The 22,346-nt window shown below is 42.1% G+C and overlaps 1 protein-coding gene across 2 annotated transcripts; it reads left to right on the forward strand.

The window, feature by feature from the left end:
• The first annotated feature begins 322 nt into the window (after positions 1 to 322).
• Positions 323 to 22,195, forward strand: eprs (glutamyl-prolyl-tRNA synthetase). Of its 2 annotated transcripts, XM_022740801.1 has the most exons (35): positions 323 to 465; positions 2,389 to 2,473; positions 2,585 to 2,684; positions 2,756 to 2,912; positions 3,040 to 3,176; positions 3,425 to 3,519; positions 3,635 to 3,761; positions 3,873 to 4,065; positions 4,172 to 4,343; positions 4,483 to 4,716; positions 4,803 to 4,887; positions 5,696 to 5,755; positions 9,965 to 10,075; positions 10,972 to 11,108; positions 11,221 to 11,428; positions 11,548 to 11,660; positions 11,791 to 11,908; positions 12,286 to 12,471; positions 12,575 to 12,742; positions 12,999 to 13,214; positions 14,024 to 14,248; positions 14,363 to 14,587; positions 14,665 to 14,924; positions 16,928 to 16,979; positions 17,078 to 17,287; positions 17,446 to 17,518; positions 18,132 to 18,211; positions 18,353 to 18,454; positions 18,649 to 18,804; positions 19,094 to 19,291; positions 19,484 to 19,657; positions 19,874 to 20,034; positions 20,532 to 20,610; positions 20,698 to 20,762; positions 21,067 to 22,195. In XM_022740801.1, the coding sequence occupies exons 1-35, from the start codon at positions 423 to 425 to the stop codon at positions 21,215 to 21,217; spliced, it is 4,956 nt and encodes a 1,651-aa protein (XP_022596522.1). In that variant the 5' UTR covers positions 323 to 422; the 3' UTR covers positions 21,218 to 22,195. The 2 variants fall into 2 exon arrangements, with proteins under 2 accessions (XP_022596522.1, XP_022596529.1); XM_022740808.1 differs by lacking the exon at positions 12,999 to 13,214.
• The last annotated feature ends 151 nt before the right edge of the window (positions 22,196 to 22,346 follow it).

Raw genomic sequence — 22,346 nt, forward strand, 5'->3', positions numbered from 1 at the left:
TTTTGAACTGTGATTGTTGTGACTATTGTGACCACAGTTCTCTGCTGGTGACCTGTAAAACCCAACTCCACTGCAGCATTTTGGGATGAAAGACTTTCTTAATGATGTGTGAGTTTAATGCACCAGAGGATCTGCCCCTGCTCTGCCCCTGCTCTGCCCCTGCTCTGCCCCTGCTCTGCCCCTGCTCTGCCCCTGCTCTGCCCCTGGAGCTTCTAGTCATGTATACTCCTGTACAGATGGTGGCAGTATTGCACCTCCATGTTGTTGGTTGACTCTCATAAAAACCAAACAGGCTTTTTCCTGTCTCTTCGAGCCACTGACTGCTGGTGTGGAGATTAGTCTTCCCCTGTCTGTGGACTTTAGCTGGGTCTCTTCAACAGTGAAAAGGCTTCACCACCTGTGTGGAAGAAGGATTTCACAGCATGGCGTTAAACCTCACCATCAACACAAGCAATGTGCCTCTAGGTGAGTTGTAGTCTGATTCCCCGAGGACATTCTACAGTGAGTCGCGTGCAGTGCATGCACTCACTGACAGTTAGCTAAGCTAGTAGCTGCTACGTGTCACCCTAACAAATGAGACGAACCCCATTAGAAAATTTTGCAATGTAATTTTTATTTTCGTATATTCAAATCTGGATAGCTGTCTCCCTAAGGTTAAGAAATTGGTGCAGTCATTGGGGTTATCTGGTCAATACGGAATAGATAAAAAAAAACAATAACAAAAGTTTGATTTCCTATTAAGATATGTATAATATATGTAAATATGTATATGTATATGTATAATTTAGTTCTCTGAAAGTTAACAGGGGGTGCGGGAGACTCGGATATTATCATCATTTACGAAGTAGCTATGTGGTTTCTTTTACATATAGCAATACCTTTAACTTGACCTATATATGAATTGAAGCCAGTTGGGTGGTGTGTCCATATAAGTTGAAAAGGGGTGGGTTATATAATGTTACTAGCCGGCGGCTCATTCAGAGTGTATAGCACTGTGTAGATAGCTAACATGCTAACGCTAGCTAGCATGACGTCGTGGCACTTACAAAACAACAACATGTGGACAGTTATTTAAAACGTCCTTTTAATAGTGGCAGCTGTCTCACATAATATGCGTCTACTTTAAACTTCCCATGTGAAAGCCATATTGCATCAGTTCATTGTGTGCAAATAGTCCTTATGAACTTGGGAATGATCATTGACGACACAGACTTCAAAGGGGCATGAGGCTAATTGACACGCTGACATTAGCTAGCTTTCTTTAGCTCAGCTCTGTTTAGATTTAGTCATACAACGTTACTTGTTGCTAAAATGTATGTATGCATCTTTAATGTGAGAGGTGATTGTGCCGTGTTCCATAAAGTGTGAACAAGGCTTCTACCAAGATAAACTAATGTAATGAGTAGCTTTGACAGTGACTGAACAGCGCCATTGTGCGTTTACAGTGAATTCAGCAGGCTGATGCAAGCATCTTGAAACGTGGCGTGTTTGATAGATTGTGCAGATGTTTTGCACACTGATTTCTGTTGCACTTGAATAGCACTCTTACTGTAAAGTCTACTGTAAAATCCTGGGCAGCATCAGTCAGTGGTAGGTGTGCTGATCACAAACCCAGGTTTCCTCTGTAGAGAAGAACAAAAAGTGAAACCATCTCTGCAGCTCTTCCCCTCAGACATGTATGAGAGAATCAGAAAGTCAGGAGTGCTGAAACCATGAGGAAAAGGATTCTGTTGCCCAAATGCCAAACTACATCATTGGACAGTTAGAGTCTGTTTTGTATTCAACATAATTGAAAAATTGAAAAATTAAGTAATTTTGTATTACCTGCGAAAATGTAGCTCGTTAGTTTCCTAATCTGAATTTAACTTTAAACTCCTAGAGAATTGTCTGTGCTTAAAGAACCCTGATGCTACAGTTCAGCCATATTCCTATTACCTATAATAATATGAAGTCACTGCATGAGTTTTCAACCTAACACTTGAGTACTGACATATATTAGACAAGCAGTACTACATAACAGCTGAATGCACAGCTGTTGAAACAGCCTAAAAGCAAGGATTGTGGTTTGGGCAGAGTAAAATGACACTGCAGTGTGCATGTTTGTTTCTGTTTTTTTATCCCAGGACCAGTTGAACTGGTTCTCAACTCATAATGTCTGTGAAGATTGTCAGTCATCTAGGTTATGGGTGTTCTGAACTGAAGAAGCCTCTCAGATAAGAAGCAAAGCATCTTCATGAATCCAAAGCATATCCAGTTGCTCCTCGGTTGAGTTAACACTTGTAGATTCTCTATCAGAGTTGACTGAAGCTGGTTTAAGCCATTCAGCCATGTTTACCCATATTCACAAAACACACTAGCTAACGCTGTATTTCTTCCTCCATCCTACAGGTGCGCTCCTGGCAGCAGAGCATGTGAAGGGCAGTGTGCAGTTATCAGTGGAGGAAGGCAAAGACACCCGCCTTCAAGTCTCAGAGTACGTGACACAATTATTTCCTCAAATTTAAGCTATCTAACTAAGCTCCAGCATGTAGCATAGTCATAGTCACATCACTGATGTTTTCTGTGTTCTCTGTCCCTTCCTCAGTGCAATCCAGTTCAACGATGCCAACTCCATCAGTCGGTACTTGGCTCGAGTGGCCCCTGCTCTTGGCCTCTATGGAGCCAACATGATGGAGCAAACTGAGGTGTGTATGTTCGTGACATGTTATGTTTGGGGTTCTTGCCTCTCATTTCAAATGCTGTCTGGTGACTGCAGGTCGACCACTGGTTGGAGTTCAGTGCTCGGCGTCTGTGCGGTCAGCCTGGCTTGACCGAGGCGCTGGGTGAACTGGATCTGGCCCTTTCCCTGCGGACCTTCCTGGTTGGACACGCTCTCACCCTGGCTGATCTGTCCGTCTGGGCCGCCCTCAAAGGTCAGTGCCATCCACGATGTACCAATTCAGATCTCTACTTGTTGTACTATCTGTCTGTTTCAATGTAGAATTTCTGCAGTTAAATGGGTGAATTGCAGGAAAACAGGTGTTGCTTGTTTCTCTGCAGGTCATGAGGAATGGCCAAGCCAGGGCAAATCCTTCTCCCATGTCAATCGCTGGTTCTCTTTCCTGAGCTCCCAGGTTCCCTTCACTTCTGTGGGCAACAAGTATACCAGTAAGAAAGCTCCAATGAACAAATCCAATGTAAGTGTAATCTTAATGTGGAATGTGTGAAACTGTATGAATGTAAAGCCAGCTGAGTTTGACCTGGAGCTTTATACTTAATAAACAAGAAGAAAATTAAATGTTAATGTGAAAATGTTTTATGTTCATGAACCTGATAATCAACATCTTGATAAAACCAAACATTGAGATTAATCTTTTCAATAATATCTTAAGAGATGAATGTACTCTTCCTGTATTTCCTGACTGACTGTGTCTCTGTTCCACAGTCAAATGAGAAGAAGCAGGATGTTGGAAAGTTTGTGGAGCTGCCAGGAGCTGAGATGGGCAAGGTGGTGGTTCGATTCCCTCCCGAGGCCAGTGGGTAAGACTTGATCTGGAGTTTAGGAGATGTTAAACAATCATTAGATCCCTTAGTTTGGATTAGGAGTTTTGGTCCTTTTCTTAACGGGGATGTTTTTCTGTCTCTCTGTGGCTAGATACCTGCACATTGGCCATGCTAAGGCTGCTCTGCTCAACCAGCACTACCAGGTCACATTCAAAGGCAAGCTCATCATGCGCTTCGACGACACCAACCCTGAGAAGGAAAAGGAGGACTTTGAGAAGGTGAGAGCAAATGGAAAGATTAAATTGTAAATCAGTCATGTTATCTCCAAACTGGCTGCCAGTAAAAATAAGTTTGTGTTCATATTTCTACGTGTCTTTGCTTCTCCTCAGGTTATCCTGGAAGATGTTGCCATGCTCCAGATTAATCCAGACCAGTTCACCTACACCAGCGACCATTTTCCCACCATAATGCGCTTTGCTGAACAGCTGCTTACCGAGGGCAAGGCCTACATTGACAACACTCCTCCTGAGCAGATGAAGCAGGAGAGGGAGCAGCGCGTTGAGTCCAAATGCAGAAATAACAGTACGCCTAGTGACACAGGCCATGATTACCAATCGCAGTGAATGTGGAAGGTTTCTGAACTGTCTGAAGCTATAATACGCAACTTATCTGTCTTGTGTGTGTGTAGCGGTGGAACAGAACATGAAGATGTGGTCGGAGATGAAATCTGGAACAGAGTACGGTCAGACCTGCTGTATGAGGGCAAAGATTGACATGAAGTCCAACAACGGCTGTTTGAGAGACCCCACATTCTATCGCTGCAAGAACGCTAGCCACCCCCGCACTGGAGGCACCTACAGGTACCTGACTTATTGGTCTTAATGATTTGTTAAAACAACAATTTGTGCTTTAACATCTGAATTATTTGCATCCACCACTGGAATATTCAGATATCCTACGGATACTAATTGTCAAAACTTTCCACGTCTTTTCTTCCAGAGTCTACCCGACATACGACTTTGCCTGCCCCATCGTGGACAGCTTGGAGGGTGTGACCCATGCTCTTAGGACCACCGAGTACCACGACCGTGATGAGCAGTTCTATTGGGTAATCGATGCCCTGCGCCTCAGGAAACCCTACATCTGGGAGTATGCCAGACTCAACCTCAATAACACAGTGCTGTCCAAGAGGAAACTCACATGGTTTGTCGACCAGGGATACGTTGATGGATGGTAGGTTAAGATAAATGCTTGCTCTTCCACGTTTCATCTCTCCACTCCCATGTTCTCTTTTGACTGTTTCTTGCCTCATCCTCCAGGGATGACCCTCGCTTCCCCACTGTCAGAGGAGTCCTGAGGAGAGGAATGACTGTGGAGGGTCTAAAACAGTTCATAGCAGCCCAGGTACACCTGTCAGCCAGTCATAGTTTGAAATGGGTCAGAGATACCTCCTTAAAACAAAGATGGGAGCTCATTTTGATAGATGGATAAAGGATGTATGAGAGATAACCTTCTTAAATCTCCCCTCTATTTGTACATATATACTTTTATCTGGTGCTGTTGTCAGAACAACAAGTCCTTATGTCCAAACCTGTGCATCTTATTGATATTTAGGTGGACCATGACAAAGCTGTTTTAGGGAGAACTCATTTTCAGATACTTTCTTAGAGTTATGAAGATAAAAAAAATGTTGATTTTAACTCTGACCTTAGATGAGAACATGCAGGTTTGTACTCTTAAAAAAAAAAAAGAAACAGTCCAGACTCTGAGATACTGGGAGCAAATAGACAAACTTGACTGATGATCAGCGTGAGTCAGTCATATGAATCCTGATCATGGTTTCAACTCTCTACTTGTTTTGCCTTCATTTAAAGTGTGAGTGTGAGATAACGTCATCCGAGATGCACTAATGTGTTCAAAGAACATGGATGAGAATAAACAGGATTATTAAGCCTGATAATGTCCTGATCATGAACATGTCCTTTAGAGGCACTGAGTATATATTAAAATGTAGAATCTTTAAAACAGCAGGATGCTGTAGTCTGCTAACAGGAAGTTACATTGTGATGTAGTCAAAATTGAAATCTTTATGTAACATCCATGGGAAACTTTAAAAAAAAAAAAAAAGAAATAAAAAAAAAGAAAGAAGGAAAAGGACTTTAATATATATATATATATATATATTGCTTTTCTTTTATCCTCCTCTGTCTAGGGAGGATCAAGGTCTGTGGTGAACATGGAGTGGGACAAGATCTGGGCCTTCAATAAGAAGGTAAACTTTTCCTTTTTGTCATCTCGTGCCGAGGTCTGATTGTCTGAACCCAGCGATGAAAATGATTTTCATATAGAATTTAACTCTGTTGTTACTGAAGCCTGTTTGGCTCTGCTGCCACTGAACAATTATCACTTTTAACTCTCCAAACAGCAGTGTAGTTGGATATGTAGACAAAGTTCTTTTAACTTTGAGAACAAAGTTCTTTTAACTTTGTCTACATGAAGGACATAATATATTGTTACCTTTGTGATTGGAGCAACTCAACAGACCATTCTGTTCATTAGCATTTATCTACTGAGCTATTTTTTCAGGGTAGGAGCGCACAGTAAAACTTAGTTTGTATGTTATCGGATGGGTGTTCATGGGTAAGGGCAGAGTGCTCAAATTTATCCGGTTCACTTTTACCACTACAGATGTTTGGGTCATTTACAACCACAAACTCTAAATGGATGACAATAAAATGTGATGCATGAATATATGAGGCTCAAAAGCAGAAGCCTGTGATTGATAGAGGTTCAGAGAATTGCCTGTGGGTTCACTGCTGGCATGGCTTGTTTCTGCTTTGCTCTTCTCATTCTGTTTAACATTTTCATTTGCCACCTCTTTCCCTGATCGTCATTACCCCACCATTACCCTCCATGCTGTCCCCAGTAACACTGAAACCCTCACAAACCATACCAGCTGCTTCATGTCATGTGCCACAGTTGTTTGTATTCATGGTTTGTTGTCCTCCATTTTCATCTGTCTCTCCATCTGTGTTGCTTCCTGTGTGGTTTTTTCCTCGCTGGCACTTGCTGCTTCATCCCCGAGTCAGGTGGAAGGTGTGAAGTTGATTAGTGAGATCCAAACCTCATCTTGAAAAGTGGACTTTATACTCATCATGACATACTTGTATCACTTGAATTTTAATTAGTGTGGCTAACACAGGCGGTAACACAGACTCTTTGGATTTTCAGGAAAGTCATGATAATGATTGGCACATCTGGCTTGAGGTTGAGATTTAGGAACTAACAGCTGCTTCTGTTTTTGCAAAGGGCTTCATATGCATGTTCTACTAACCCGCTCCTCCCTGCCCTCCTCAGACAGTTTCATGCCCCCAAAGTTCTTTCACATCAACTTGACAGTATTTAAAATGTTACTGTAACAGTAGATGAATTAATAAACACAGGCCTGAAATACCCATAATTTAAATTGAAATAACAATTTATTGAAAGATAGATTAATTGTGAGTCACTGATTGACTAACCTAACAAATAGTTGTATGTGTATGCTTTTAAACCCATTTACTTTTATTTACATTGTCACTGCCCAGACTGAAATGAAAAGAGTAGAAGGAAAAAAAAGGGAGCGTGGCCAGGGTTGTAGTAAACAGGAAGGTGTAAGGGTGAGGGGAAACTATGTTAACGGTCCATTCTATGTAAATGTGTCTCTACCTTTATCCTCTCTCTCTTCCTCCCTCCTTATATCTGACATTAAACAGCATCTCACTCTTCTGTTTCCAAGCTGCCAATTAGCTGTCTGAAGGTACTCCTCCACCTCCTCGTCCTCCTCTTCTTCCTCATTCTCACCCACTCCCTCTCTGCTTCCTTCATGGGCTGGTTTATCTGAAAAGCCTTCACTATTTTACCAGCCAAAGAGATGACGAGGGTATATGATAGTATAAGTACAGATAAGGGTATCCAAGAAATGTTAAGTTACCTGTCATAGAAAAAAGGTACTGAGAGGCTTAGGGGCAGCAGAGTTGTGCAGTGGTCAGAGTCTTTTGACTCTGTACTAGCTCCCAGGTCAATGTTGCTCTCTTGCACACCATGTTTTTTTTTATTAGTTTGTTGCTTTCATCACTTGGTCTTCTCTTCCTCACCGACTTAAAGAGGTACCAGATTTGAAGAGACATTTTCTGAGGGTTCAGTTTACTATGGTCATAATTACATGAGTCTGACTTGTATCAAAACAGGGTATCTGCAAGTCTTAAAGCATGAAATTCAGTTCCCTCAAAAAGGTCTTGAATATTTTTTTCTTGCTTGCTGTAGACAGTAATATTAGTCAGCTGGTGGGAGGCTCCGCTACGACGTGGTCACTTTGTAGTTTTGCGTTTCTGTGTGGTGATTTTGTTTCTTAGCGGTGCTTTTGTTTCTCTTTGTGATCAATTTGTGTCTCTCTGGGATAGTTTTACCTGTCTTCGTAGTATTATAACCGAACTCTGTGACTATTAAGCAAGAAATATTAAGTCATGTCATACAAAAGCTCCGACACCGAGGCCCCCTGAGCCCCCAGTCCCCTGGGCCTGTGCCCCGTAGTCCTGTCCAATAATCTACACATGGGTCCATGTCATGTTAATTAATTGATTAAGTTACTAATTATTGTTATAAACAGCTGAGAAGTAATTGTAGGCCTTATTGTTTGTTTTCTGTCATTCATCGACCGTTATGACTGTGTAACACATACTGAACTGAATTCTGTGTGGTATTAAAGTCTTAAAAAGTCTTAACTGTAATTTGGTCAACACTGCAGAAACCCTGAAAGACTAAAGCATGCAGAAAGAGGAAAGGACCGTAACATTAGGATGTTATGGTCGCTTGATAATACAGGAAATGCCATTTGCCTGTACCTACCACCAAAACGTGTATGAGAATAATTTGGACGTACAGTGAATCCGCGTTGTCTTAGAGTGGACAGGATGCTCTACCTTGCAGCCCCTCTGTGATTCGTTCTGAGTTAAAACCAGGGAGTAAGATGTTTTTCAAATGCAGCTTTAAATCTGTAAACAAACTGGTTATATAATCTTCAAAATGTAGTTAAAGTCGCACAGTCCCAGGACATCCATTCCCAGTGCAACACCCATCCCCCTTGATGTTTCCCTCTCCACCTCTTCCCTTCATCCTCAGAGTCCATCGCAGCTTTTTGAGTGAGCAGCTGAGAAGCTTCCTCTTCATTTATTGACTAAATCCACCCAATTTAACATGTTTAACATTCATGGGAGATTTCACTTGTGCTTCACGCTTTATGTCCTAAATCACTAACATCGCAAGTATCCTTTAGTGAAGAGGTCAAAGGTCACTGTCATATTCACTCCTGTTACTGTTATAAAGATCATAAGAGATAACGGTGCTGTTCAGACCTGGCATTAACAACCATCTCAGGTGATCCGATCACTAGTATACAGCTCTAAGTTCAGGTGTGAACGCACCCAAGACACTGAGGACACATTTGAGATCCAATCACTCAGACCACATTCAGAGGTGGTCTGAGTCCCGTGTCCACATTCTTTTAGCAGTGTGAATGCTAAAACGTGTCCTGGGCCACACTGAAGGACTACCTACTCTACTGACGTCCTCTGCCGCAGTGCTGTTAGTCCTAACACAGTTTCTTAGTGGACTGAAAATATTTTATCATTCAAAATGGCTAAAACCTTATTTTATTGTAGAGCTGTGAGCAGCGCGATGATTCACTCAACCCGTCCTTGCCTCTCTCTCACTCTCTCTCTCTCTCTCTCTCTGTCTCTCTCTCTCTCTCTCTCTCTCTCACACAAACACATTGACTACAGACCTGTCTGTCTTAGACTGGTTAAAAACAACAGTGTATATGTGTTTATTTGTATATAGAGCAGGGAAGTGAGATCCAAACCGAGATGCATGTTGATGCCAGGTCTGAACAGGGCCAAATTTGCAATGTCTGATGTAAGAAGAGAAATACTGTGATTCATAATGACTCTTTTAAAACCACAGATATTTTAAATTGGATGCTATAAGACCTTTGGCAGCATCCACCAGCTCTTCCATGTGGTCCTCTTTTATAATCTAAACCACCTTGCCCCTGCTGGGATGATGCTTCTCTGATGTTGAGACTATTTTGCAAATCATTCAGCTGCAATTCAGGCTCCTACACACTCAAGCTGGCTGGTAAAATAGTGGCTGAATAAGCAGCTAAATAAGAGCTTGTGTCCCTGACCTGCGCACCTGTCACAATTCACTCATGAAATCAGCTTTTCTTTCTCCACTCGTCTTTCTTGTTGTGAGTCTGACATCCTTCGTTAGTCATCCACCGAGGCAGGGAATTTTTGTGTTTTAAATGAAGCTGCATCATTTTCTGCTTTGTCCTTTCATTACTCAGCATTTTATATGTCGAGATTATCTTAAAGCTCCAGTCGTCTTTTAATGACCTGTTGGTGTCTGTGTGTGTATGTCTTTGTCTCTTTGTGTGTGTTAGGTTATTGATCCAGTTGCTCCCAGATACACAGCTCTGTCCACCTCTTATGTGGTTCCTGTTTCCGTCCCAGAGGCTACAGAGGAGATGAAGGAAGTGGCCAAACACCCCAAGGTTAGAGGTCGCGCTCTCTCTCTTTTAAGATTTAAAAAAAAAAAAGAAGGTATTTTACTTTTCAGGGCTTTGTGAAATTACATTAACTGCTATTAAAGAACCATACTAGTGTTTTTGCACATTTAGGCCAAATAAGTATAATCTGCTTCAGTTAGTGTCACTCATTTTCCATATTTTAGCTTTTGTAATATTTTGCTAAATACTTGAAAAATGGTTTATAAATTTATCACTCATGCTCATGCAATGATATTTTCACTTGCAAAACAAGCTGATTTCCATGGCGGAGATGTACATTCCTTTTGTGTAGTTCCATGTTGGATGGATTAACAGGGCGGGGGTGTTTCAGCTTCTGAAGGTGGGCGTGCCAGGAAAAGTTTGAGAACCACTGCTATAACACAAACCAGTGTGGACATGTTTCATTATGATGCATCAGTAATTTAAGTGTAGGGTCTCTGTGAGTTGATTTTGATCATCTACTAAAATTAATTTAAACCAAGGAGCCTAGGAGGAAACGAAAAACACATTTAAAAATGTCAGCGCCACTTAGATAAATTGGGAAATACATGTATTTGGCAATAATGTAATTTGTAAGAAGACAGGATTTACTGGAGTCATATTGTTGAACACTATTGTGGTCCTTTAAGCTGCACAGAGCTTGTAGAGCCTTGTGCAAAGGAAATATAGTGTGTCCTTGCTCTTCTTCCAGGAAGAAGCCATGTGAAATAGTGTGTATATACAGTGGAGTCCAAAAGTTTGAGACGTCTTTCCCATCAGACTTTTTGACCCCTCTGAATGTGCACATGATTTGAATAGAGATTCATTGAGATTCTCAGTTGGTGCCACAGTTGTCTCTTTATACATGAACTAGTGCTGACATCATTTCTGTGCCTATTCAGAACGCAGAGGTGGGCATGAAGCAGGTTTGGTACGGACCCCGAGTTCTGATTGAAGGAGCAGACGCTGAGACTTTCTCAGAGGGCGAGGTGGTCACCTTCATCAACTGGGGCAACCTCATCATCACCAAGATCAACAAGTGTGTATAATCACTTCAGCACAACAGTTAACACAACAGCACAATCATTTGCTGTCAAGTTAGTGATGTGATTTTCCACCTGTCCATGTCCTCACCCTTTCTCACCACTCAGAGGGGCGGACGGTAAGGTCGTGTCCATGGAGGCTCGTCTGAACCTGGACAACAAGGACTACAAGAAGACAACAAAGATCACATGGCTGGCCGAGACGAACAGCGCTCCACTCCTGCCCGCCGTCTGCATCAACTACCAGCCTCTGATCTCCAAAGCTGTCATCACCAAAGAAGATGACTTCAAAGAGTACATTAATAAAAACAGCAAGGTCTGTTCTGCAACATTTGCTTTCAGCCTTATGTTAATGTCTGTCTGACATGTCTCAGTGCACACAGTACATTTGTTTTGGTCATTTTTACATATTTGTTTTGACTCTCATTCTTTCAGTTGGAAGAGAAGATGCTTGGAGATCCCTGTCTGAAGAACCTGAAGAAAGGTGACATCATCCAGCTCCAGAGACGAGGCTTCTACATCTGCGACCAGCCCTATGAACCAATCAGGTGAGAGAAAGGACCTGTGTCTTTGAACCATCCATCAACTACACATGTGAATCTGCTCAGTCCGGTGTACAGTGTTGTGTTCTGCTCTGTAACTGCTATGATTGTGTCTAACTGTGGTCAACATCTGTAGTCCTAACAGCTGTAAGGAGAGCCCCTGTGTCCTGCTCTACATTCCTGATGGTCACACCAAGGAGATGCCGACTGCTGGATCTAAGGACAAAAGCAAGAGCCAGACCACCAGCAACACGGTGAGTGCTTATGAAGAAAGCTCCATTCAAATGTTTTCTAATGGTATACCAATGGATTTATCTATAAGTCAGACCTGTTATCAGCGTAGCATGAAAACCTTTACCTCATGTCACCTTATTGATTATTATTATTTAGACACAAGTGCACTCTGATCTTTTGTTTCTTAGCATTCACCATTATGGGAGTGGTATTACTAATCTAAGCTATAGTCAGACGTTTGAGCTCATATTGAAAGACAAGAGCAGAGCCAGAGTCTTGAATCAGGAGAGACTAAGGAGAACCTGTAGTTATTTCTTTGATGTCTGGGAGAAACTGGTACGTGTCCATCTCTTGCTCCTCTCCTCCAGCTCTAATTCTGTCTTCCCTCTTTTCTTAGCCTGCCACTCCCACCAAGGCTGCCCCAGCACCTGCCTCATCACCTGCCTCAGCACCTGCCTCAACCTCAGCTGGTGACCTGTTCTCTAGCATTGTAGCTCAGGGTGAAGCTGTCCGCCAGCTAAAGACTGCCAAAGCCCCGAAAGAGGAAGTGGACAAGGCAGTAAAGCAGCTGCTTTCTCTAAAGGTGCATCAGCTGGAGCTGAACTAAAGTTACACTGTAAGTAAAGACGCCTGCTGTTAATTATTCAAAGGATTTACCATATCATTCTTTCTCTTTCACTCTGCAGGCTCAGTTTAAGGAACAGACAGGTAAGGACTACAAGCCAGGCATGGCCCCTCCCACCGCTGCTCCAGCCGCACCCGCACCTTCAACAGACGCCACCTCTTGTCCATTCACCCGCGTTGCCCAGCAGGGTGAGCTGGTCAGGAAACTGAAGTCAGAGCAGGCACCTAAGGTACCTGGATGTTTGTCCAGTCACTCGTCATGTCCACAACTCTTTGTCCAGTCGCTGTTTGTGTCCGCATTCGTTTGTCCAGCCATCACTCGTGTCCCAAGTCATTCGTCCGTTCGTTGAACGTCGAGTCATTCTTCATGTCCTCATGCGTTTGTTGAGTAAATTCTCATGTCCCCATGCCATTTGCATGCCAGTTGCATGCATGACTTTATCCTTAAATACCTGCCACTATAAGCTGGTTTGTTGATGGTACCAGGACCAGATTGATGCTGCAGTGAAGCAGCTCCTCGCTCTAAAGGCGGAGTTTAAAAAGCTGACCGGTCAGGAGTACAAACCAGGGATGGCCCCGCCCACTGCCGCTTCCGCTGCTCCTTCCCCTGCGACCAACTCTTCCTCTTCTTCTGGCCTTTATGAACGTGTTGCGCAACAGGGGGAGGTCGTGAGGAAACTGAAGTCTGAGAAAGCCCCCAAGGTATCCAGATCCCACTTAGCAGACAGTAGAAAACGGTGCTTATTAAAGCCAAAAGCATATTTGTGTGATGCCGCAAATAGCTATCAGCTGGTGACTAGTTACCTTTACATTTAAAAATACCAGTTGACTACACATTCCTTGGTTGAATGAAACCCTAATAGCAGATTAGTCCACTACTCAACTGTGCATGGTGACAACATTAGGGATCAGGGTGATGACTGACCTCTAGACTTCAACATTATCTCATAACAGGTTCCCAAATATGAATGATTTACTGCTTTTCCCTGCTTTGATATGAGTGTGAGTTGAATAACTTTTGGTTTTGGACTATTGGTCTGACATTTGAAGACATCTTGGGTTGTGGGAAACTGGGATGTACATTTTTATCACTTTTCATAATCCCAATGATACGACTGAATAGGAAGTGTTTGGAAGAGGTGTCTAGAGTAGGTAAACTTTAACATTTATAACATGAACATTGGAAAAATGCACTCCATAAATTCTTGTAGCTGGAAACAATAACTGGTATGGGACATCGATAGTTAGTCTAGGTCCCTCTGAAAAGAGACTGATTCAACACCAATGATGATCAAAAGTTAAGACTAACCTATGATAATGAAAATTAACCAAGGCATACAAGCTTAAAAATCAACATACTGATGCGGAAAGCCACTTGTTAAAGCACATAAACTCACGTTTCATTGCAATATGAACAGTTTTACCCAGTCCTAATGTTACAACAGTGGTTAACAATTACAGGATGGCTAAACACTGTGAATTGAGTGGCAGTATCCTTGTTGTCTCTCCAGGACCAGGTCGATGCAGCAGTGAAACAGCTGCTCGCCCTGAAGACAGAGTATAAACAGATCACAGGTCAGGAGTACAAGCCTGGAGCCGCCCCAGCTCAGAAAACTCTCGCCCCTGCCCCAGTCCAAAATAGCTCCACCCCTGCCACTGCTGCCACCGGGCTCTATGAGAAGGTTGCTGAACAGGGAGAAGTGGTCAGGAAACTGAAGACTGCAAAAGCCCCCAAGGTGGGAATGTAGTTTTTTTTTCTTATTTTGAGACTTTTTATAGCGTGGAGTAGTCCTGCATTCGTTTGCTGCTGCTTTGACTAAATGGTTGTCTCCTTGCTGGCTGTCTATCAGGATCAGGTCGATGCTGCAGTGAAGCAGCTGTTGGCTCTAAAGGCAGAGTACAAGCAGAAGACTGGACAGGATTACAAACCAGGAGTGCAAGCCCCAGCTGCCCCTGCCCCAGCTGCCCCTGCCCAAACCCAGTCCAACTCTTCTCCACAGGCCCAGGAGCTGTTCTCACAGGTGGCCCAACAGGGGGAGCTGGTGAGAAAGTTGAAGTCCGAGAAGGCCCCGAAGGTAAGGAAGCAATCACAGGTTGGAATAAAATACAGTTTGTAGTGGAGAGAAAAAAAACAACTGTCCTTCCATTTCAGGATCAAGTAGATGCAGCTGTGAAGACTCTACTGGACCTGAAGAACAAATACAAGATGCTCACTGGCGAGGACTACAAACCAGTGGCTGCTTCTGGAGCTACTGGGGGAGAGGAAAAAAATCGCAAGGAGAAGGAGAACAAGTCTGAGAAACAGGGAGGAGGAGGCAAGAAGGGTAAAGGAGACAAGGGCGGTCAGGGCAAGGAATCCTCAGGAGGAGCAGGAGGCTCAGGAGAGGGTCAAGGATCCAAGAAACAAACACGGTGAGAGACTGGAGAGAAGTGACAGGAGAGTGGTGAAGAAGCAGACAGGCAGTGATAAACTAGCTTTTCATCTGGCTGTTCTTTTTCATAATGGCAACTTGTTTAGTGCTAAACTTTTTTTAACTTTATTTTGGTAAAATGGTAATCCTTATTACAATAAACGCTATGAGCATCACTGTACAAATAATGAGGTATGAGGAAGTATTTTACTTTTTGCATCTGAAGTCAGTTTTTCTACTTTTAACCTAAGATTTAACCTCTCAAATAATGATTTCTAAACCTGTTCACACTTTCACTGTGGTCACTTCACTGTACAGACTGGCGGTAATATTTCTCTCCCATCCCGAGTGTAGCACAAGGCCCAGCGAGCTGAATGAAAAGCATGGACAGAAATGATTTGGCTGAAATTGAGCAGCAGAGTCAGAATGTCTGAGCCAATAAAAAGTCTTTGTACTGAACTGTCTTGTAAGAATTCTGTCCTGATGAGCACATTGTCGTTAGTTGAATAGGATGCCTCCTCAGCAAGATGCGCTGTTTTGTATGTAGGAGCTGAACTCTTACCAGGAAACACATTACGTACAGTAGCTGGCAGTCGATGGATAGATTCACTCGAACATTACGATGCCATGAGTCAAATATTTTAGCCTTTGAATAAATGCTGGAGCATTGTGGGGACAGAGGCAACTGTTACTTGGACACTGAAGAAGCAGGGGACTCTGCCACTGTAGTTAAACGACTGAAGAGGGTTTTTGTAATCAGAATTGGTGAGTCTAAATGGTTGGAGTGGTTCTCATCTGCTTGATCAGTGCCTGTTGTCTGATGTCTGTCTTGAGGATAAGTTGTGATTGCTGGCTTTATGGTAGCACTGCACGACTAATCATGTATATTCAGTATTTTGGCCATGCTAGCTGCAAAGGCTCTAGCTGTGGTGATGTTGCTCTGTCGGCCCACCACTTTGGTCCACACTGGAATATCTCAGGATGAATCCTATTGACTTTGTTTAATTCCTGACCTTTTGGCTTAGTGAAAAGTCTTACCGGATATTTTGTAATGAAATGCATGGTGTCCAGAGGACGAATCCTAATGACTTTGGTGATCATCTGACTTTTCCTGTAGCACCACCAGCAGGTCAACATTTCACCTTGAAAACCATGGACATCCTCATCACTCTAAGCTATACTCTATTTTAGTGCTAATTAGCAAATGTTAGCATGCTAACACGCCAAACTAAGATTGTGAACGTGAAAAACATTATACCTGCTTAGCTTTAGCATGCTAGCATTATCACTGTGAGCTGTTAGCATGGTTGTAAACTCTTGTTTTTCTGCATTTTTTAAATTCCGTTTGCCACAGTGGCACCCTTGAAACTTTTATTTTGAATACCTACTGAAAGCAAAAAAGGTTTTTTGATGTAAAGATTTTTTTGATGTAAGATGCAAAAAGTACAGAAAATAATTTTTGTTCCTCAGATCAAAATGAATAATCATGATAATAATGGGGATTATCATTTTGCCCTAATGGTGCAGCTCTATCCAAGTGTTTTGTCAGTTAGCAGCAGAAAACTGGTTTGCTGGCTGTGCATGGCTGGTTAGGTTGGGAATGGCTGTGTGTCAGTTGTTTTAATGCACTCAGGAGTGATGATCATTACACCTGCACCTCAATATACTTGTAGAGTAGACTAACTAATCAGGCATGACTTGACATATACATGTAAGTGTTTCTGTTGTTGTCCTTTATCATATCTGGGCAGTGCTTCATCACTTCTGCCTTTAATTTGACAAGTAGTTCTTAACTGAGATGCTCTTCCATCGATGAGATAATAAAACAACTTGAGTAGAGAAAACTTTAACACTGTAAAACAGACAGACTTGAAAAAAAGAAATGCCCAGAAGCTTTACATGCATTTAAACTTGATGTTTATATACTGTATAACAGTTCTTTGGGAATTACCTCTTTATTTTTACATGTGCTTCACACTAACATAGTTGTTGTCCTCTTGTCAGGTTGGGCCTGGAGGCCAAGAAAGAGGAGAACTTGGCTGATTGGTACTCTCAGGTGAGTTGAATTAGCACAAGTCCTGTTTTCAACTTCCAGACATAAATAAATACATAAATAAATTACCTTTACAATGTAATGTTTCTGTTCCCCTCCAGGTCATCACTAAATCAGAGATGATTGAGTATTATGATGTTAGCGGCTGCTATGTGCTACGGCCCTGGGCCTTCTCCATTTGGGAGGCCATTAAAGACTTCTTTGACCGGGAAATTAAGAAGCTGGGTGTGGAGAACTGTTACTTCCCCATGTTCGTCTCTCAGGCCGCCCTCGAGAAGGAAAAGTCCCACATTGCAGACTTTGCTCCAGAGGTAGACGGGACATTCTTGAAACATAATGAAAACTTTAATTTAACTTGAAATCACTATTCCTTTTTACTGAAACAAAAAGTATTGAATTTGGCACAGCAACGTTGTAGGACTGCACAATATTAATAATCCATTAATGGTGATATTGTCTTCTTTGTCAGGTTGCCTGGGTAACCCGGTCAGGAAAAACAGAGCTGGCAGAGCCCATTGCTGTCAGACCCACCAGTGAAACAGGTCTGAACAGATCTTTAGTGGACTCTGACTTTTAGATCAAACATGACATGTATATATAATAACTAGAGCTGATTTTATCAGCCAGTATTGGCCTACCACAGATATATCATATCAGTGCATATATTCTCTGATATGTGCTGATATGAACACTTTTATTAAAAAGCAATAATTCAGTGGAAATGCTTGGGTCAAGTTATATAGGCAGCATTTTATATATATTTCATCTTTTGTTTTCATACAAGTTAATTATATATCATATATAAACATATTTGTTCTTATGTTTTTATAGTTGTGAGTTTATTTAATTCCAAGTGAAGATTACTGTTTCAGTGCACTGATGTAATTTTGGACAATCAGATCATATATATATATATTGGCCAATATACGATATCTGAAATATCTGAAATTTTTTGCTCCCTAATATCGGCATTGGCCCGAAAAATCCAGTATCGGTCCGGCTCGAATAATAACAATGCCAATACACACACTGAACATATATAGTATCTTAGTCAGTTGTAAAACATTGATGTTGTATTGAATGAAGATGTTGGTGTGGGTTTGCTGTTCTGTCGTATTTGGCATGAACCCTTGGGTCTGTCTCTGTTTACCTCAGTGATGTACCCGGCCTACGCTAAATGGGTCCAGTCCCACAGAGACCTGCCAATCAAACTCAACCAGTGGTGTAATGTTGTGGTCAGTGTCGTCCTATATTCACATGTCGTATTTACATTATCTATACATCTTACTTTTGTATTTTGATAATTACAGGCATGTACAACTGCTGAAGTTTTTCCTCTCTTCTTTCTAATCTTCCTCCCCTACTCCTCCCTTTAGAGATGGGAGTTCAAACACCCGCAGCCCTTCCTGAGGACAAGAGAGTTCCTGTGGCAGGAGGGACATACAGCATTTGCCACCAAAGAGGAGGCAGCAGAGGAGGTAACAGACCTGCAAACCCTGATCTTGATGAGTCAGTGCTGAGATGCAATGATAGAAATGTTGTAGTGAACTACATACAGCCCTTTTAATAGTAATAAAGGTAGATTTTTTTTTTTTTGTTTGTTTGTTTACTATACTGTATTGTATCAAACAATAAGTCTTTGTGTGCTTGGCTTCTGTGTGTGTGTATATAGGTGCTTCAGATCCTGGATCTGTACGCCAGTGTGTATGAAGAGCTGATGGCGATCCCCGTGGTGAAGGGGAGAAAGACAGAGAAGGAGAAGTTTGCAGGAGGAGATTACACCACTACTGTGGAGGCTTTCATCTCTGCCAGTGGCCGAGCCATTCAGGTACGTTGGTATACTGGATTCATTCACTCCTTCCTCTCATCCCTTTACACTGAGGCCAGCAGAATAAGAAGTTTAATTTGTAAATCTTAACACTGGATTAGATTATACTTCACTAACAAGAAGTTGCAGAGAAATAGACAATAATTCATGATAGCACCTCTTTTTCACACGTAATCCACATGCAGTCAGACTGAGTGATTTGAGCTGATGTTTTAGAACATAGTGGAAATTGCACTGTTTAAAAGACAAAAAGTCATCTCGACATTGTCATTTCCTTGTGCTTCCTCAGGGGGCCACTTCCCACCATCTTGGCCAAAACTTTTCCAGGATGTTTGAGATTGTGTTTGAGGATCCAAAGAGGCCAGGCGAGAAGCAGCTGGCTTTCCAGAACTCCTGGGGAATCACAACCAGGACCATCGGTGTCCTCACCATGGTCCATGGAGACAACATGGGACTCGTATTGCCACCTAAAGTCGCCTGCCTGCAGGTACAGTCACTCACACACAGACATGGAAATGCATGGAATTTGCTTGATGGACGACTGTCATTGTGTGCTTGTGTGCGTGTACAAGACATCTGCTTTTTTCATCCTATTATTTTCATATGAATTAAAAGAAGAGATGAAGACCAAATCCCCACCAAAGTAAACCACCAACCTACCTTATCTTTTCTTTCCCAGATTGTCATCATCCCCTGTGGAATCACTGCCTCCCTACCAGAGGAGGAGAAGGAGGCACTGTTGGCCCAGTGCTCGAAATACCTGAAGAGGCTGCAGGAGGCTGGTGTCAGGGTGAAGAGTGACCTCCGAGATAACTACTCCCCAGGATGGAAGTTCAACCACTGGGAACTCAAGGTCATTAATAACATGAGAGTAAAAGTAGCAGAACTAATAGTTTAACTTGAAGTATGTGATATTATCTAAACAAAGTTTACAAAGAGCTTAACCTGAAGACCTACAGAAAAAAGAAGAGGAAACAATAAAGCGAATAAAAGTCGGTGATCACATTGGAACAAGTGGTTGTCATTATATCTCTCTCACATGTTGTGTATGTCTGTGTGCCTCGTCCAGGGAGTTCCTATTCGTCTGGAGGTTGGCCCTAAAGACATGCAGCAGCGTCAGTGCGTCGCAGTGAGGAGAGACTCTGGCGCAAAGGTGACAATTCCAGAGGCAGAGGTGGAGACGAGGCTGGTCGCCATGTTGGAGGACATCCAGAAGAGCCTGTTCAACAAGTAAGATGCAGCACTTCACATCAAAGTCAGACTTAAACTATACATGGCTGACACAGGACTTTAGTTACAAATGAATATTGATCAGCCAGTAAAGGACAACAGAATATTGTAAAGCATGAGTTGTTGTTGGAAGAATTGTTGAAAGGATTTTACTTGTAGATTTCAGTATGGAAAATGCAGTGAAACATGTTTCACCTGCTGTAAATCACTCTCACACTGGGAATTGTTTTAGTGTAATAAAATACACTCGCACTTCATTGGCTGCCATTTCATTGCTATAGGAGAGCTGCAATGATCACCATACATGTAGATGTCATTAAGGCACAAAAAACCTGATGCATGCAGCATTAAACTTAATGCAGTATTGCAGGTGGCCAGTTGCCAGCCAGCTGGTGGGAGCACTGTGTTAGAAATTGTGTACACAGACTGAAAGATTACATTGTGTGCATAAACATACAAGAGGACTGATGTAAGTGTGTTATATGTGTGTTTGTCAGAGCTTCAAATGACCTGAAGACTCACATGGTGGCTGCAGACTCTATGGAGCAGTTCCAGAAAGAGTTGGACCAGGGCAAGGTGAGTAACATTATCCACACACTGTGCTAAACATTTCACTGTCTGCCCTCACCAGAGTAAATAACTGATGTTTGTCTTATTTGATAGATCGTCCAGATCCCATTCTGTGGTGAAATTCAGTGCGAGGATTCAATCAAGAAAACCACTGCCAAGTACGTCTAACCTCTCACTGTCTGAGTCAGTGCCTTGCTCTACCATTTGAGGGAGCAAAAGGCATACATACACACACACACACATATATATATATATATACACACACACACACACACACACACACACATATTTTCAGTTTCTCCATTTTCAGTATTTTCAGTCAGGGTCAGTTGTAAAGTACTATCATAATTTATCCCATTCACATCAGTTTTTGAGAAAGAACAAAATGAATACTCATTATATCACATTTTTCTCTCAGTATTGATTTCAGCCATTTAAGATTTTTGCTCTTGTTGTTATCAGGGACCAGGACCTGGAGCCTGGTGCTCCATCCATGGGAGCTAAGAGCCTCTGTATCCCCTTCTCTCCCCTGAAGACACTGCAGCCTGGTCAGGCGTGTGTCAACTGTAAGGAGCCTGCAAAGTACTACACCCTGTTTGGACGCAGCTACTGAAAACCTGCTCTAATCTTAAAGGTGGATGAACACTGTAGCTGAAAAGGGCTTTCTTACTCTTTTTTTCTTTTCTTTTTGATCTCATGTTGGCCTCTGGGTTAATAGGAGGAGGTGGAGGAGACTGAACTGTGGGATTTAGAATGGGAATGTTGGTGTTTTTTGTTTTGTTTTGTTACATATGTTAACAGTGTCATAATACATCTGAGAGGAAGTGGAGGTGAAAAAATATGCTTACTCAGAGAACTCCGTTATGAGAGAAAATGACTGTAGTGCCCTTACTCTCCTACTCTGTAAAGACAATGTCAGAAAAACACTCACCGTCCAGAGGTGGTTCGTACAAAGATGGAAATTACCAACAGAGAGCAGATGCATAATAAAACTTTTCTATTGGGCAAGTTTGTCAACATGTAATGTGTCATCTTTTGGAGTCCTAGCAAGTATGACTTGTGAAATACTAAAAGCAGCTGGAATTGGAAAACCCTTTATTATTGATATTTTTTTTTATAACTCCCTACTTAAAATTTCTAATTTAGCATTCTTTTAATATGTTTTTGTCGACATTAATGGATCGAGTGGGTTAAGGCCTTGTAAAATGTGGCAAAAGTAAAAAAAAGAACAAGTACCAATGAAAAAAAATTTGCTTAGAGACATTGTCGACTTTTGTAGTAAAGTACTCTTTGCCTGCCAACAGTCCCATCTCTCGTAGCCAAACTGTCTCAGGAACTGTACAGGTACTCAGGCTTGTAGTTGGAGTGTTATTCTCACAGCTTTTTTCAGCCCTCCTCTGTTTCTGTGACTGGTTACAGTATGTGGCTCATGGTTTACAGCTTAATGAAAATCCTTCAGATCCATCAAAGCCAAGTGATGTATAGCTGTGATAAACTATGTGGTTAATAGCCAGTAATGTAGCCTTCTGTCACATCTCTCTGGAAGAACTCTACAAGTTGTCTATCATAATAAACAAATTTCCATGGCAAACTGTCCTGTGTGTGTTTTTGGTCCTTGATAAAGATAGGAGGACTGCCTTTAAATGAGGGAATACCTGCACTGCAGAGTTTGTCATTGGTTATTTGTGTTGGGCTAATGTTTTGTAAGACATGTTTTGTAAAACATCAGCATATGAAATTAA

The sequence above is a fragment of the Seriola dumerili genome, unplaced genomic scaffold, assembly GCF_002260705.1.
Source record: "Seriola dumerili isolate Sdu_G_001 unplaced genomic scaffold, Sdu_1.0 BDQW01000003.1, whole genome shotgun sequence".
Taxonomy (NCBI): domain Eukaryota; kingdom Metazoa; phylum Chordata; class Actinopteri; order Carangiformes; family Carangidae; genus Seriola; species Seriola dumerili.

Excerpts from the sequence above, each read along its gene's own strand:
- eprs (XM_022740801.1), top strand. The coding sequence starts at position 423 with ATGGCGTTAAACCTCACCATCAACACAAGCAATGTGCCTCTAG. Across the intron at positions 2,474-2,584 it reads ACCCGCCTTCAAGTCTCAGA|TGCAATCCAGTTCAACGATG; the intron begins GTACGTGACACA and ends TCCCTTCCTCAG. Across the intron at positions 4,066-4,171 it reads GTCCAAATGCAGAAATAACA|CGGTGGAACAGAACATGAAG; the intron begins GTACGCCTAGTG and ends GTGTGTGTGTAG.